Source organism: Alosa alosa, chromosome 6 (genome assembly GCF_017589495.1).
Source record: "Alosa alosa isolate M-15738 ecotype Scorff River chromosome 6, AALO_Geno_1.1, whole genome shotgun sequence".
NCBI lineage: Eukaryota > Metazoa > Chordata > Actinopteri > Clupeiformes > Clupeidae > Alosa > Alosa alosa.
In genome coordinates, this window is record NC_063194.1 from 27,898,127 (window position 1) to 27,916,155 (window position 18,029).

Here is an 18,029-nt window from a genome sequence, read left to right on the forward strand (position 1 = left end):
TAAAAACTGCCCAATCTATTTGTTTGGTAAAGATATTGACCACTTTCCATTCATTGAGAAAAGATACAGATAGTGTACAGTAGATTTAAAAAAAAAAAAAAAACTCTGAAATGCAACCATCCAAACCAGCATGACTCGGCAATGATAAAGCGTTCAGACAACTACTAGGATTCATACTTTAGTATGTAATAAACCTAGTAGACACCACAGATGATGTCACACCTAAGGAAAACTCTGCAATGGAACCATAGACTGTAAAAAATATGGAACAGAATGGAATATGGAATGCACTGGAACATGGAACAATAAAATATGAAATGCAATGGAAAAGAGAGCCGAGTGGAAACGGCTTATAAAACACACCCATGTCCAGTAAGTACTGATAACTGGGCACTGATATGACAGTTATGTTGTAATCTGACTTTCTTCATATTAGAAAGGTATTAGAAACACAACATTCCTGTGTGCATAGTTTGTTCATCTGTTACAGGTCACTTCATGTTTGTAGGCTACATGTGTCTGGCCTTGGCACATGGGAAAACTTCAGGAACACAACTGAATCAAATAATTGTGACCCATTAATATGCAGGAATTTGGTTACTTTACGAAAAGGTGATGATGAAATGGTGTGTGTGTGTGTGTGTTGTGGGGGGGGGGGGAGGGTGTACCTATGTGTGTGTGTGTGTGTGTGTGTGTGTGGGGGGGTGGGGGGGGCTGGGTGGTGGTGTGTTGTGTGTTTGGTTGGGGGGAATGGTGTGTGTATGTGGAGAGGAGTAATAGGCTTTGTGGGTATGGTGTGTGTGTGTGGGAGGTATTGTAATGGTGTGTGTGTGTGTGAGTGAGAGTGGTCACCTATTTGTGCCTGTGCCCTATTTCCACCCATTTACGTGTACGTCACTTAATATTCATTTCTATACAAACCAAGACGGCTGATTCCTAAAGAAACACAAGCACCCACCCCATAAGTATCTAAATTATTAGCTATGTACCAAAAATTACATTTTACCGTGTCTCAAAGAGCTGTATACAGTGTTGTAAGACTGTGTGTACAAATCCGCTTGGAGCTACAGTGGAATTTTGATTTCGCAACAAGAATTCTCGGTCTAACCACTTATGTGCCGAGTGAGTGGGCGAAAATAGGCCACCCACCAGCCCAGCACCAAACTCTGAGCACTGTAAACAAAATCGGATTTTTAAGGCAGTAAATGCTCCCGTTAAGAACCAAACCAGATTTTGTTTAAATCTAAACACCTATAGCTAATGAAAAATGTAGGGTTATTTTATCAAGTGTTATTTTGCAATATTTAAAAACATCTTTGTTTTAGAATTTTCAAAAGAAAGGGTGGAAATTGATGCTTTTTACGATAGCTTGAATGGTATTCTCTTGCTGTAAGTCACTTTGCATAAAAGTGTCTGCTAACTGAATGAAGGAATGTAAATGTTAATGTAATGGTGTAATTCATTTCACTCCATGGCATGTTCTAAAATACTGAGGAGGAAGTTGAAGGTGTGCTTGTGAAAGTGTGGTTATTTAATATCCATTGATTTCATACCATTTAAACGACACAAATCCCAAACTGGACCTTAAATGGAGAGCAAGACAGGCTGACGAGTAGCCATTAATGGAGAAGGTTTTCTTTTTTCAGGGGAAAAACTAGCCGATCCAGTCAGCCCTGGTCAGGCTCCTGCCATGTTAGAAATGGGTGTGTAAAGGCTAAGCTCTATGTCCTCCTCTTCAGGGCTCGCTGCTTCTTCAGCTTTTTCTTCAGCATCAGCAGGTCGATGTAGAGGATGCGGTCCAGAACAGCCGAGGCACACATGAGGCCGCCGTGCAGCGCGCCGGCCATCCCGTTACAGAACACATCCTGGCCTGCAGGGCACCACAACACCACAGACAAATACAAAAAACAGTTTGGAGAGTGCTTTCGTGATGACCTAAAGGGCCACACAACACCACAAATACATATAAAAACCCAGCTTGGGAGAGTCCTTTCATGACCTGTAACAGCCCACCCTGACCTGCAGGGCACCACAACGCCACAGATAAACAAATAAATAAATACAGAACAGCTTGAACAGTCCTTCCATGACGCGTTTAGAACAGATTATAGCAAAGAGCCGTCAGGCGACTGCAGACGCTCATCGCTGATGCAATATTAACCACAGAGGAGCTGAATTCCAGCATCTGCATCCTTTTGATGTTATGTGAGTGCGGGCACGGACACGGACACACACACAGAGAGAGAGAGAGAGAGAAAGAAATGGACAGACACCCCTGATTATAATATCCTCTTTCCCCCTACTGGGGATGAGTGTAATAGGAAAAGGTCAGTTGAAGTTGAAGAAGTCTCTGACTTTGTGCTGTCCAAGCCACACAGTCGTCTCACTGTGAGCTGGTTATCTGACGACATATCTTCCTTTACAAAGTGGAATCCTCAGTGAGAGAGAGAGAGAGAGAGATAAAGCCCTATCTATCTCCCTTTGGAGACTTATCTGTTCATTTGTACAGATCAAAGCCACTCCAGCAGCCTACTGTAGCCTACCACATAGACACACTGGTCTGTTACTATTATGACTGCAATGCAGACCAAAAAATGACATTATGATGACCCTTTGCAGTTAGACGTACATCTTGAGATATATATATATATATATATATATATATATATATATATATATATATATATATATATATATATATATATATATTATACTGTAACGACCAATGTAATTTTGCTATTGTAAAAAGGATGTGGAAGTAAGCACTGTGATTCCATTGTATGGATGAAATAACTTGACTCGAAATGATTAGATACGTGTCCGTGCCCTATTGTCACTCATTTGATGTTTGGTGGTGGGTCTCACCTGTTAAGAAGAGCCCTCTGACCGGCGTCTGGGCTCGTATGCTGGCCACGACCTCAGGGCTGAAGCGGCCGAGATTGTGTTCCGCTCCGTACATCTCTCCGCGCGGGGCTCCCAGGTAGTGGACGTTGGTCAGTGGGGTAGCAGCGTCCATGAACACCACCTCAGTAAGGGAAACACACAGCACGTCATGATGGAGGAAGAGCACAGCAAAACAAAACAAGGGTAGCCACATCTACAGGTAAGCAGGACCCATTTTAAAATTGCTGTTCCTAAATTTCCCCTGGGATGAATACGATATCTCTCCTCTCAGTGGGTAATGTCTCACAGCTCTGCTCAGTGGAAGGTAAACACAACTCAATTCCGTTAGACTCTCACACATATTGATTCATCAAATGACAAGTTAATTACATCGCTGTTACAGTCTGCAATTATGAAATGTGACACTTCCTACCCAGCACACCTGATGCCTTAATTACTGGATCTCCCAGGCACACAACGAGCGCTATAGCTCTGTGCCTTTGCAGTGCTAAGAGCATCTATTCTAAATGATCCGCTGTGCCTCTGACCATAATTACATGCCTTTCACTGAGAAGCCAACCGCCCCCTGTAATTGTACTGTACACTACATTGTACAGTAGGGAGGCTACGGAACTGTATTTAGTTTGGTTTGTTGTTACTGTTACATTCTACCTATGCTAGTGGTAGAGCAAGTGGATATTATCTGTGTTCTGGCTCACAGGGTGGGGGTGGGGGGGGGGGGTCAAATGAAGACCTGGCTGTAGTTGTAGCACGACTTGTGATGGAAAGAAAAGAAAAAAAGGAAAGAAATACCTTGTCCCTGAGCTGGGGGAAATACCTTGTCCCTGAGCTGGGGGAAATACCTTGTCCCTGAGCATAAAAAAGAAATACCTTGTCCCTGAGCTGGGGGAACATCTGAAGAGCCCACTTCAGCAGCTCCTTGGCCATGCACGTTTTAAAGTCCTCGTAGTCCAAGCCTCTCCGGCCCAGCTTGGTGTCCTCCCACTCCTCAAACCACTCATACTTGGCCATGGTCAGCAGTGTCATACAGGACTTCCCTTTCAGAATGGAGAGGGAGAGGGGGGGGCAGAAAGAAAGAGAAAGAGAGAGAGAGAGAGAGAGAGAGAGAGAGAGAGAGAGAGAGAGAGAGAGAGAGAGAGAGAGAGAGAGAGGGAGAGAGAGGGGGAGGGAGAGGGAGGGAGAGGGAGAAAGAAAGAAAGAAAGAAAGAAAGAAAGAAAGAAAGAAAGAGAGGGAGGGAGGGAGGGAGGGTGGGGTGGGAGAGAAAAGCATATGACTCTAATGTGACATACTCAACGAGGTGCACCAGAAGGCTTCCAGCAGACCAATCTCGTAATTTTTAAAGACAATGACAACATTTCAGCATCCCACATCCAGACTCGGATTCAGAACTAGACAATCCTGTCAGGCATCATGTCACCAATCACCACAACTCAGCCATGAGATATTAAGCTATATAAGTTACATGTGACACTCTCCCTTGTATGAAAATCTGAAGTGAATCGGACCATTCGTTTTTCAGATAAGTTGACTGAACCCAAACACACATAGACAGAACCAGATTACGATACCCTCTGCCCCCTTAAGAGCGAGGGTTCCAACATTATGGACATCCTGAAGCTGAAGGCTTGGCTTGTGGAGACAGCTTTAGCATGGGAGTTAATGGAGGAAAGGTTTCCCTCAGGTGCCCAGGGAGGGTGACTGCGGAGTGACAAGGACAACTCTGATCAATGCTCCAGCAACGGATTTGAATGCAGAGTCTGCCAGCCTAGTGAAAGGTTGTTGATTTGAATAAAGAGCCAATTAAATCACATCACTCTCTTCCGAGCAGCAGACGCAAGGTGTTGAATTGCTGGAAATGTTTATGACTTGGTCTGAGCCACTATGTTTATTTTCCCATTTACAGAGTCCGGTCGGTGTGTGATTTTTTTTTTCCGGGGCAGACTTACTAAAAGGACAGCTAAAGGACTGCATTAAGTTTGCTCAATCCTGAATGTTTAGTTTCTCTAATAAACTGTTTCACGTTGGTGTAATTCCCCTTGAATGAGACCTTCTAATCTCAACAAAAGTAGAGTCACTTTGATACACCGGTGCCGATCAACGTAAATCATGCCAACGTGGAAGGTACCAGCCATAGCTCAAAAATAATAGGAAAAGTACTAGCCCTGAAAACAGAATAACAAGGTGATATCTCATTCTGCCCATGCCATCACTATGGCCATGAACATGGCAGTCTGACCTGTTGATGGTAAATCCTATGTGCAGCCACACAGGCGCCTAAAGATTAGAACTAGGGAGTGAAACAAAGGCATGCACCCCTCCACGTCTCTACTACACACAAAAGTAACACAAAAGTAACACAGATGAACACATCAGAATACATACAGAAATACCCCAGATTTCTACAACCCACCTCAGTGTAACGCTCGTAAAATAAGGTTTTTTAACAACTTTATGATATAGTTTATGAACACACACACACAGCAAAGCTATTTACAAAAGCTTTCCGTCATAAAGAGGGAATGGAAGATCACAGACAACATCCTTTTATTTCCACTGAGACACCAGGAAAGACTGGGAAGCGGGGGGCACAAAAGCTTCAGTTATAGTTCGTCCTGCTGTCGTCCTGAGACCAGGTTTTGGTTCACCAAATATGACAAGGTTGACCTAAAAGGAATGGTTATTTTTGGCAAAAAAAATTCTAAAAAATGCATCCACTTGTATCCACTCAAACATTGTTGCAATTTAAGCTGATTGTTATGAGTTTTACATGTCAGAACATCAGAACATCCCATACCTGGATGGCGAATGCTGGACGTTGGGTCTTTGGCAGATGGGAAAGTTATGAACATCATTGGGATGTTTCCCAGTACTTCCTCTCTACTAAGAGAACTGTAATTCTCCATTCTGGAAAACATGAGAGCAACAAAGAAATCCATTAGTCAAACATCTGTCTTCGCCCAAGACAAGCAAACTTTTTGGTGTATTATACTCCACCATCTGTAAAATGAACAACAAATTCTAGGCACAATAAAATAAGAATGTCCAACTACATTGAAAGGTAAACAATTGATCAATGGATGTTGACATAAAATAGTATGTTCCTTACAGCTGGTCCAGGTCATTGTGCTTGTACATCCAGAAACTAGTGGAGACGATACCGAGCTCTTCCTTTGCACCATGCAGCCCAACAAACACCAGAAAGGAGCCCATTCCATGCTGAACCATGCTCAGCAGCCTCCGCACTTCTGTTCAGCCAAACATGGGGTTGATGACAAATATGAAATATTTTTTTTCTGGTTGATGTAGGCCTTTAATACTTTTCTCCTTTCCAGTGGCCATTCTGCTAGTATAGGAGAGAATGGATGCTATTGGTCATTGTTGACTATAAGGAAAACAAAAACAAACACTTGCCTGGTTTGGCATGCACGTCTGAAGGAAGGAATTTCTGAAAAGTGTTGAACATGCCAGCATCTGAGATGATTACTGGGGCTAACACCTCAACTTCCTCTTCACCTTTTCGTACGGTCACCCCTGGAGAGCAACGAAGGTCAAAGGTCATCACAGAGAGAAACCTGCGGCTTACTTAATCGTGACATACGTATAAAAGTATTCCTGGCATTGAAGGTCAAAAAAACATTAAGTGCCTTTACAATATCATACATGCAAAGAAGTATTCCAACTTTTGTAAAATAATAGTATATATAGTAAGAAGAACATTTAACTATCATTGAAAACTCATTTCATCACTCATGGACAATCTGTTCTTAGAATCATGTATTTGATAATGCAAGGAATACTGTGGCCAAAGGCCTCTCCCACCATATGCAGAGCCCTCCTGGCTGACCAGGATGCGTTGGACTGGAGCTCTAACCAGTACGGATCCTCCAGCTCGCTGGATCACTGGGGTGATGTGGAAGGCAAACTCGCTGGCGCCACCTTGTGGATAGTAAGCCCCTCGCTTATAGTGATGCAGGAGTAGTGCATTCATGAGGAAACTGGAATTTTTTGGTGGCACACCTGTGATCACCATAGCAACAGACATGGAGGTATATGATGGTGGTCAGACCAATTAGAGTACATAGAAATTAAAAAAGACAAAAGCTGCAAGATTGCTAATAGTTTATCAGCAAATACTGTGGTATGAAATGAGAAAATGCTGTGCCATCCATTTTATTAAGAATTTCCATTGAGAGAGTAAAATGAATATACTAACACACCCTTATCACTGCTGCAGGCTAAACAAAACTTTCCCAGGACACTTAACCATACTGTGTGTAACAAACCTGTCTCAGTAACCTATGATCTGATATCCATCTCCTTCTAGAAAGTTCACAGCACACAGCAGCCATACAGTTACACACAGTCGGAAGGCGCACACGCACGCACGAACACACATTCACACTTACAGTGAATGTCAGAGTCTAAATGTCCTAAGTTACACACAGTCTGAATGCCAGCTTGTACCATCTGTCTCTATCCCCTCTCAGACATGCACTAAACTCCTGACATGATCCGGGAATTAAACCAGTCAAATGTTTGGAGACACTTAGAAATTTCCATTCCACTCCATTACAGACAGAATACCAGCTGAGATCATTAGCATTGTTTTTTTGTTTTTTTAAGGGCAGCAGTTTTCAGATTACATTATGTGTGCTTACATAATTGCAAAAGGGTTCTCGACTGTGTAGAAAGAAATGGCTGATCTATAATGCAATATCTACATTGCCCATTATCAGCAACCATTCATCCAATGTTGCAAAGGCACATTCTGTTTACTAATCTGATATTTTAAAAGGCTAACTGAGATGATCTCAGCTGATATTCTGTCTATTATGGAGTGGAATGGAAATTTCTAAGTGTCTCCAAACTTTGGTAGTGTATAGTATATATGTGTGTGTGTGTGTGTGTGTGTGTGTGTGTATCGAAATCACCTGGGTCTGACACTACCAGCCCCCTTATACAAAGTCCTGAGGTCACTCGGGTGAGCATATATCTGAACACACTAAACATCTAGAGCACGGGTGAGGGGGCGTGTTGATAATGTTGCGTGCGAAACCGATGGTGCCCCCTTGGCAGTTTAAAAGTTTATGACCCTCATGATCAAGTACATCCATTAATTCTCGTTCATGACAGACCTGCACTAATTTGCAAAGATGGGAAGTTCCCGTGAACAACCATTGTACTGTTCTCCCTGAGTTTGTAGCATCAGCCACATAAATGGGCATATGATTTTATTAAGACAGATCTTATTTATTGTTACATATCAGATGTGTTTCTAAATATTTAGTAGGTCATCTCTCTTTATACTGTTTAAAACCTGGCCAGGTACTTTTTATCTCTATTTCTATACCTTTGTAAATCTCTTGCCATCTTGATTATGGGCATCAGTGATCCAGGACAAGTAAGCATTTAGCAGACGATAGGGCCCAGAACTGTCACTCACCTTTTCACTCACTCGCACCCACTTTTCCTGTTCTTGCCCTATGGCTGCGCTCACAGAGAGTCACGTTATGTGTTTAAACGGGACACGGGAGAAAGCTAGGGGGGAAATTAATGAATGAAGGAAGGGGTAGAAGTCTAATGGCGTTCTGATATCCTCTAATCGCTTCATGGAATTAATAATGAATTGTCCGGCTCGTATACACCCGATACATGGAATATCTGACTCTACAGCTGTTTTTTCAAGGAGGTGAGATTGATCCTTTTTCCCCTTTTTTTCGCTGGAGTTTAAAAGACTGTCTTGCGACAACCTTGGACTCATGGAATACTATAATTTTGGGACTGAAAGAAGATACAGAGTTTTTTGACGTTACTTTTGTTTAATGCGCATCGCTGGATGCTTTTTTTTTTGTGCCGCATCTGCGGCGTTTGGACGATATCTCTCCCTCTCTCTATCTCTCTCTCTCTCTCACTCACTCGCTTTCTTTTCCTCACCCTCACGAGAGTGCTCTAAATAAAGCCAAGCATTATAGAGATCTTGAATGCGTGTTTTAATGTACCCATGACGTTAATTTGTTGACAACCATTTGAGTTTGTTACAAGTTTTATGCACATCCACTACGTGAACACAGTGAAAAGAAAGCCAAGATAACAACCACTGCATAGCGATTTAACTGTAGGCCTAGGCTATATACTGTATGGCCAGATGCCACTGCTTATCATCATTACTGACTGATACTGTATATTGTGCATCCTACCCTGACATATTGTGCGTCAACTCTGGCTCGTTCCTTCATTAAACCACCCAGAACATTAATCCAGGTAGAGCTGCAATGATTAAATGACTAATCGCTTAGTTGTCGACTATTAAATTAATCGGCAACTATTTTGATTATCGATTAATCAGTTTGTGTAATGTTTTTGAGGAAAATACTTAAAAATTCTGATAATAGCTTCAAAACTTGAGTATTTTAAGCTGTACTTACTCCTCTATGACTGAACTAATATCTTTGGTGTGTGGACAAAACAAGGTATTTGAAGACATAATCTTGGGCTTTGGAAAACAATGATCAATATTTCTTTACCATTTTCTGGCATTTTATTGATCCAACAACTAATCGATTAATCAAGAAAATAGTCGGCAGATTAACCGGAAATGAAAATAGTCATTAGTTGCAGCCCTAACTCCAGGTATAAACAAGTCTCACCCATGCAACGTCCGCACGGGTGGATCATGTTTAAACACTCGAGTCCGTTTGAGATCCAGACCTAATTGCATGGACATTGTCCAGAGGTCATGTCTGAAAACAGCTTCTGTTTGACCACCCACCATAGAAGAGGTATGCTGAGAGGACGTGCAGGTCCTTGTTGTGGGTCAGGCTGGACATGAGCAGAGAGTGGCTGGTGGAGGAGAGGCCGAAGACGGGGGAGAGGAGGCCCAGCAGCCCGCAGCGGATGACCAGTCGCGTCAGCCACAGGGGCAGCAGTTTCAGCATGGCGAAGAGAGGGGTGTGACGGGCCGACAGCTGGGGAGAGAGGCAGGGTGTGTGTGTGTGTGTGTGTGTGTGTGTGTGTGTGTGTGTGTGTGTGGGTATACCATTTAAATTAAGCAAAAAAATAAATAAAATATATGTGTAAAATTCTCAAAGGTTTGTGAACTCAAGTGTGCACAACACACACAGATCACTGATCGATTAGATCAGGGCACTGCATTTAATTAGATTTAATTAGAGGAATGTCTTAGTATGGCTGTAATGTGCTGCTCTATTGTTGACTGTTGTCACCTGCCTGTGCATGTGCTTGTAGTCAAGGTCACTGAGCACAATAACCACAATTACACACGATGACGCACAACTCCTCCATGACAACCCCAACACCAGCCTTCTAATGCCCCTCTAGAGAAATCAGATTAGACACACACACACACAGTGGAAATACCTTCATGAGTTTCATAAACTCGTCCACGGCCATCGTGTCTTCTGGGAACTGTTTGCTCAGGCACTCGTGCATCTCCGTCTTCCCTGAGACAACGTGGTACTCCCTGCGACCCTCGCCCTGTCCGATGACCACCGTGTCGAAGTGCTGCTCCAGACGGGCGAACTGCAGCTGGCCCTCAGTGATCTGGTCCAGTACCACACTCAGCAGGCTGTTCTCATGCAGCTGCCCCAGGTAGTGGATGCCTGTCGTGGGGTGGGGCAGGAGAGAGGGTAGAAGGCAAGGGTAGAGGGCAAAAGATAAAATATGAGTTCTGCTTGATAGTAGATGTTCTCAGATACTACATCTTGTTTAAAGGAGGTGATTGGTAATGTAGTCACTATACTATTACTAATAATACCTTTCTGACCCTTTCAAACCGCAAGCATCATAACTTTTTCCCCACCTACCATATATAATGACATTATTTGTAAATTGATAAGAAATCATATATTGAATTGGTAAATAAGGATGGTATGGTGCTTGATACAGTGGTGCTCATAAGTTTACATACCCATGCTGAGGTTGGCTAAAAAGAGGAATAAAAAAATAATCTTTTAGAAATTGATCTCCATAAGGATCAGAGATTGACATGAGAGATTGGCATGGGGTACTTTCCATAAGATCATCTCTCAATGCAAATCAAACCAGCTATTAGGCTAACTGAAAAAAATCTATGCCAATCTCTAGGTATGGTGAAGGGTATGTGATGATGTAGGGCTATTTTAATTTCATAGGCCAAGGGAACTTTATCAGGATGCATATTATCCTGGATTCATGAAATAACTGGCCTTTAAAAATAAAAATTTGCCTGCCTCTATGGGAATTTAACATAGGGGTGTGTATACTTATGCCCCCTGTATTTTAAGGAAGAACATTTATTTATTTATTTATTTATTTATTTATTTACGATACATTATTCATTCACAAAGAAAATTGGTGTCCTTAGAGGTTGGATTTTTCCTCATGCTTTTAATTAAGGCATTAAGATACATTTCCATAAGATTATTTTTTAATTCCTCTTTTTAGTCAACTTTAGCATGGGTGTGTAAACTTAGGAGCACAACTGTATGATTATATTTTATTCTGTTGCATACTTTGTAGTTCTGCTTTATGTAGATCAGCATCACTGTGGTTTAGGTTTTCTACAGAACATGAACTAAACACTGTGACCAAGTCACTATGCATGAAATATGTACTAAATGCCAAAGCACTGTAGGGCAATTATGGTGTTAAGGCTGTTGAATAACAACATTTGATTGCACTGTAGTATGTCTCTAGGATCACTGGGGGTTTTAATACAATTAAGCTGACCAAGAAAATGGAGCGAACACGCATGTTCACATTTAGTGTCTTACCCACATCAAACTCAAAGCCCTGGTTCTCAAAGGTGTGGCAGCATCCACCAGCCTGGTCATGCTGCTCCAGCACTAGAACCCTCTTCCCAGCTTTAGCCAGCACAGCTGCTGCCGACAGGCCTCCGATACCGCTGCCAATGACAACTGCATCCAAGTGGTCCGGAATGCGATCTCTATGGAAACCTTTTGGGAAACAATGCGATGCCGAGATGAGCTCTTTGAACTGTCTTTTTCTGTTTGGGTCAATAATACTCCCTTTCCTTTTCCCCCCAGAGTCACGCTCTTCAAAAATGAATCCTTCTCTTCTTCCTTCTCCTCTGGTTTGGGGCTCCGTGGAATAGCCGATTAGATTGAGTGGGGCCGAGAAACTTGCTCAGGGGCGCGTTGGGGCACATACAATCCATTAGCAGGATGGTGACAGTGGAAGGTGGCAGTTATGTTAACCTCTGAAAATGTGACGGGCCCGAGGCCTTACAACTCCCCGTATTAGGTTTTGAAATGAAGATGTAGCAGGAGCATGAGGATCATAAGAAAAGTGTGACAGAAATGAGTTATGACAAGCAAACCTAGTAGCTGAGCCTAGCAATGCTGAAATAGTCCTTGGGGCAAGCACAAACTTTTTATGACACATGACTGACTCTAATTGGCAAGAAATCCAAAAAGGTCAGGTTCAATACTGCAATAATGCAGGGGTCTGTTTACTTGGCAGACATAAACATTCATATAGCATACTGGTGCACCCATAATAACCTGGGTGACAAGTTCTTTGAAAATGTGTGTATGCCTGTGTCTGAGCAAATAAGTGGTTCTTATGAGTTATGGTTTGTTTATTTATATGGTATATTGTTTCTTTTCATTACTGATTGTTGATTGCATTGACATTATTATTACTGCCGTTTTCCTTAATGTAGTCAACTTTTTAACACTGTTAACTGTTATGTTTTTTTATTATTCTTTCACACAAACATATGACCATTTGTGGATATTTGTGGGCGGTAATAGTAAAGTGCCATGTTGTTGGAGGTGTAAACAAAAGCTGTATCGCCATTGAGATCACATAGAAAGGAGCTGGCTCAAGGGTTATAAAAGTATTTTGCCGTGTTGTATAACGAGAGCACAGTTTTTACGGCTATCCATGTCTTAATTTCTGGCTCCTTAGCTATCATTTTGCTATAACAAGCTAAAAAAAACACACACACTTACATCATCACTGTCATCACCTCTCATACATACATACAGCACACTGCTTGCTACAGTAAGCCTCCTCTACATACTTGCTGCACACTGCCCCCTACATACACACAGCACATTGTCTTCAGGGTCTTCTCCAACACACATCCTCTACATACTTACAGCACACTGCCCCCACCTACCTACCCACACACACACTACACACACACACACACACAGTCACTGCTCCACTCCCTCCCGCCCACACACACACACACATCTTCACTGTAATCACTCGCATACATCATACACACAGTCCTCTGCTTGCAATAGTAAGTCCCTTCACCATACTTGCAGTACACCCCCCCCCCCCCCCTCTCCCCTACATATACAGCACATTATTTCATCAGAAAGCTTCTCCAACACACATCCCCAACATACTTACAGCACACTCCCCAATACACAGCACATCGTCTCATGAGGAAGCTTCTCCAACACACATATTGCACACTGCCCTCTCCCCACATACACAGCACACTATCCCATCTCCCTTGTCATCCCCCCAACACACACACCAAGACCCCTGGCAGTTGGGTTAGCCCCTTGAGCCGTGGATCTGCCCAAGGTTTTCCTTGCCCCTGTTGCTCTTGGGTGCTCCTTCTTGGTGCCCCCCCACCCAATCCCATCCTCCCCCACCTTTCTTATGCAGCTCTTGCCACTTAATCTACTAAACCCCTCTTCTACTGCACTTTTTACCCCCCATAAATGCACAAATAGGCTGACACCAGACATAATTTCACTGCATTTCTTACATCCAGTAACTATATGCATGTGACAATAAACTTCCTTGTATCCCTTGTAAGCTATTTGACGTCTTTAGAACACTAAACATATCGGAAGTGCCTAATGCTGAGTTACTCCAGACAGTCTAGATGTTTTGACTTTAATCACTCCTATGATATTTGCTATTGTCTATCCAAAGCAAGGGGCCCGTTTCGAAGCTAACTGATGGTCAAAAACTCAGATACTCCCGATTGTTTGTGAAAATCATTCCCCTTGCATTTTGCGGTGAGGTCCATGGCATGGCACGTGCCACAGAAATATTACTTAATTTTGCGAGTGAGCGGTCACTCCCCCCACCTGCGATGTGTTGTCGTCCCCCCCACCCCCCGCCCCCCCCCAGTTTGAGAACCACTGCCTTAATAGATTCCCTTTCAATGTGCAATAGAAGTCTAAAGTGTCAGGCAGGAATGGAGTCACCTCACTCAGCTCAAGCTTATTCTGTTCAAAAGATGTGAACCATCAAATACATCTTGACCATTGTAATACATAATATTACATGTGACAACTAACCCCTTAGGCAGTGTGACAAGCAACCCTAACTGAGATGTTTTTGAGTTGAGAATAACAAACACACGTTGTAGTGTAGCTAAGAAAATACCAATCTAAATGGTAGGTCTCCCTTCATACTTTTGTTATGTTAAGAATGGTTTTGTTATATGGACCCTTTCAAGAGAGTTCCATTATCAGCATCATAGTTGGCCCCACAAGACTTCCTTTTTAACATTCCATATGTCATCATAGAGCAGAGGAAGTAGATTGGGGCCCAAATAGAACGTTCAAGCATTGTTTTTGTTTTTTATTGTTGAAAGGGTCTATACCCACTGTGTAAAAAAAAACTAGAAGAGACACCCCAAAGTGCTTCACATTTACATATTCATATGAAGAAAATTCAGATCCTCTCATCTCAATGTTATGCCTCTTCTTACTCCTGAAATATCCTTGTTAGACAAGTGCTATTTCAAGAAAAAGTCCTTGTATATGGCTCTAGAGGCATTTCAACAGGACTTTTTATCATATTTAACATGTGCTGAATCCAACTAGCCCTGTTCCCAAGCAGAATTTTGAGTTTTTGACCATCTAATTAGCATCAACAAAATGGCTGCCAAAATGGCGATTTTGGCCACTTTCTTCAGACGGGCATCATTATACCATGTAAATAAATTAATATTGTTCACATCTGTGCATCTCAGAAATCTCCCGTGGGCAATAAATAAAAAGTAAAGGCTATGAAAAATATAAAAATGCAAAAAAACTATTATGCTAATTAGCCTTATTATCACCTCATGAACCATACTCTTGACTATGTTTACGGTCCTCTTTAGCAAAGAGTTCCTTAACTAATCACGAACAACGGTTAACTAACAAGCTAGCATCATATCCTTGATTCCAAATGGGAAAGATGGGCAGCAGTCACATGTTTCATTTGATTAGATTATTTTAGATTATCTGGTGACATGCTCCACCTCAGTCCTGTTGATGAGGATGGGGCTTTGTGTGCTATTTGACTTCCTGAAGTCCACAATGAGGTCTTTGGCCCTCTTGTTGTTGAGAGCCAAGTTGTTATGTGCTGGACCTCCTCCCTGCAGGCGGTTTCATTAGTGTTGCTGATGAGAGCAATCACAGTAGTGTTGTCTGCAAACTTGACAATGGTGTTAGAGCCATATACAGGTATGCAGTTGTAGGTGAAGAGGGAGTAAAGGAGGGCTCAGCACACGCCGGTGTTCAGGGTGAGGGTTGAATAGGTGATGTTATCTAATCTAACAGACTGCGGTCTGTTGGTTAGGAAGTCCAGAATCTAGTTTCAGAGGGAGGTATTGATGCCCAGTTCACTGAGTTTGGTGATCAGTTTGGAGGGGATAATGGTGCTGAACTGAAGTCAATGAACAGCATTCTCACATACGTAGGTGTTGCTATTGTCAAGGAGGCGGAGTGAATGCAGTAAAGATGGCATCCTCTGTGCTCCTGTTCTGGCAAATTCTCTTGAAGCATTCTAAACTGCAAACAAAATCTACCTCTGGGTACAAATAAAGTAACTTGAACTTGCACTAGTTATGAAGTTATTCATCTAGCTATTAATTCACAGGACATTCAATCATTTTACTAACACAAAGGTTATGAAGAAATATGGGTAACACTTTATGGTAAAGGTACATGAATCATCATGATTTCATGCATTAATTAATTCATGATTTATGCATTACTTCATTCCTTTATATCCTACGAATCATCAGGAATTGACAGGAATTCATATACTCTCATTCATGATGACCTCATGTATGAACAACACATCAACTAAAGCATTAGGTGTGATGGGTATATCATTATGATTTATGATTTCTTAAGCATGATCATCATGATTACATGAATTTTAAGTCAATTGGTCATGCATTCATCATGTCTGTGGCCCCTCAACTAAAGTAGCGAATAATGGCATGTGTTTAGAGAACTCCAAAGTTATGTTCAAATCAGAATTTGAGCGATGACCACATTTTTGGCAGAAAAATAAATAGTTATGATCATGCTTAATACATCATAATTTATAATGATGTGCCCACCGTACCTAATACTTTAGTAATGTGTTCATGTATGAGGTCACACTCACAAATGACAAACTATGAACTCAGTAAAGTCCTGATGATTAATTAGATATTAATGAATGAAGTAATACATAAATCATGAATTAATTCATGCATGAATTTATGATAATTCATGTACCCTTACCGTAAAGTGTTACCGAAATGGGTAAAGGCCTATGTACTCCAAGACTACATACATTACCAACCTAATTCACTTCAATTATGTAAAATGTAATGTAAATCAGGTTTTATGGCCAAGTATACTTGCGTATACAAGAAATTTGGTCTCTGCATGTATCCCATCCGTGAATTAGTGAACACACAGGTCACACATTGAAGCACATATTTACCTGGAGCAGTGAGATGCCTTGCTACAGTGATGCTCGGGGAGCAGTGAGGGGTTAGGTGCCTTGCTCAAGGGCACTTTTTTCCCTACTGGTCGGGGATCGAACCGGCAACCCTTTGGTTTCAAGCCCGAAACCCTCAAAAAACATAAGTCTCATTCGTCAAATACCGTGTGCCTGCTCAGTTACACAATTTTAACAATTACATTTTTCAAAGTTTTTTTCAGGTAATTAACATAGGCATAATATAGATTGTTTTTCTTTTTTTCACAGCCTGTATCCTTGATCTATTGGCCAAGGGAGATTTCTGTGAACAATATGAATTAATTTACATGGTATAATGACATCCCCCCAAAGAAAGTGCCCAAAATCACCATTTTGGCAACCATTTTGTTTATGCTAATTAGATGGTCATAAACTCAAAATTCAGCTTGGGAACAGGGCTAGTTGGATTCAGCACACCTTAATTATGTTAAAAAGTCCTGTTCCCAACTTTTACTAAAAAATGCCTCTAGGAAGCACATATCTCAAAAATATATCCTGTCTATGTGGATGAACTGTGACCCCAATAGCCTACTGAACATTTCTGTATGGTTTGTAACAGCACCCTTTAGTAAGTGAGATCTGATGAGTGTGACAACCAACCTCGGTCTCCCCTACGGTAGGCTACAGATTTTGCTCCTAGTGCCTCTCCAATTTTGTAGTGGTGTTAGGCTTATAAATTGGGTATACCACATTAGGCTACATGCCACAATCAGAAACAGCAGACATCCTACAGTGCTCTCCTAGTCATACCTTTCTTCAGCACCTGGTCTCTCTGTTTCTGGTCCATCACAAGAGGGGCAGGCGGCCGAAGACACTCCTGAGTGAAGATGGGGGGCTTTTTGAATAACCTGTAAATGATAAGGGCCGCGCCAACAGCTACCACAGCGGTGAACGCGGCAAAGAAGAACAACCACATTCTCCACGCGCGGCAGGAATCGGTGATGTAAGAGTCAGCACGCTCACTTCTCCAGACCGGTCTTTGGTGAGGCCAGATGAACAGCAGCTGTAAGACTAATTAAATGTATTAACTAGATACACCCCCGATAAAGAGTGAATTTGAAGTGAAAATTGCAGTTTGTATGCAAGACGTAGACTAGTTTGCGAATTGATTTTCTAAATTCATACGTTTTCCCAGAGGCTCGGGTGAACGTGTTGAGTAGAAAGGGAATGAGAGAATATGCATGGGGTCCTTTTATGTCCCATCCACGAACACGGATGAAAGGCTCGTCTTACAACACTGAGGGAATTGTAACGATCACATTGGCGGGAGAGACGTCACGAATCCAATTCCTTCTCGACACAGTGGTTTCCGGCCGACTGGCTTAACGTATTGGAAGTCATGGTGGGGGGACAGAGGGGCTTTTTGGTTAGATGT

The 18,029-nt window shown here is 42.1% G+C and overlaps 1 protein-coding gene across 1 annotated transcript; it reads right to left on the reverse strand.

The window, feature by feature from the left end:
- Window positions 1-1,192: 1,192 nt before the first annotated feature.
- Window positions 1,193-17,803, reverse strand: LOC125296403 (inactive all-trans-retinol 13,14-reductase-like). The gene is made up of 11 exons (XM_048246303.1): window positions 17,405-17,803; window positions 11,677-11,859; window positions 10,283-10,524; window positions 9,675-9,870; window positions 6,725-6,922; window positions 6,317-6,436; window positions 6,012-6,150; window positions 5,700-5,809; window positions 3,775-3,941; window positions 2,866-3,025; window positions 1,193-1,870 (listed from the first exon to the last, which is right to left on the reverse strand). Exons 1-11 carry the CDS (start codon window positions 17,568-17,570, stop codon window positions 1,722-1,724), a joined length of 1,830 nt encoding a protein of 609 aa, XP_048102260.1. The 5' UTR covers window positions 17,571-17,803; the 3' UTR covers window positions 1,193-1,721.
- Window positions 17,804-18,029: the final 226 nt, after the last annotated feature.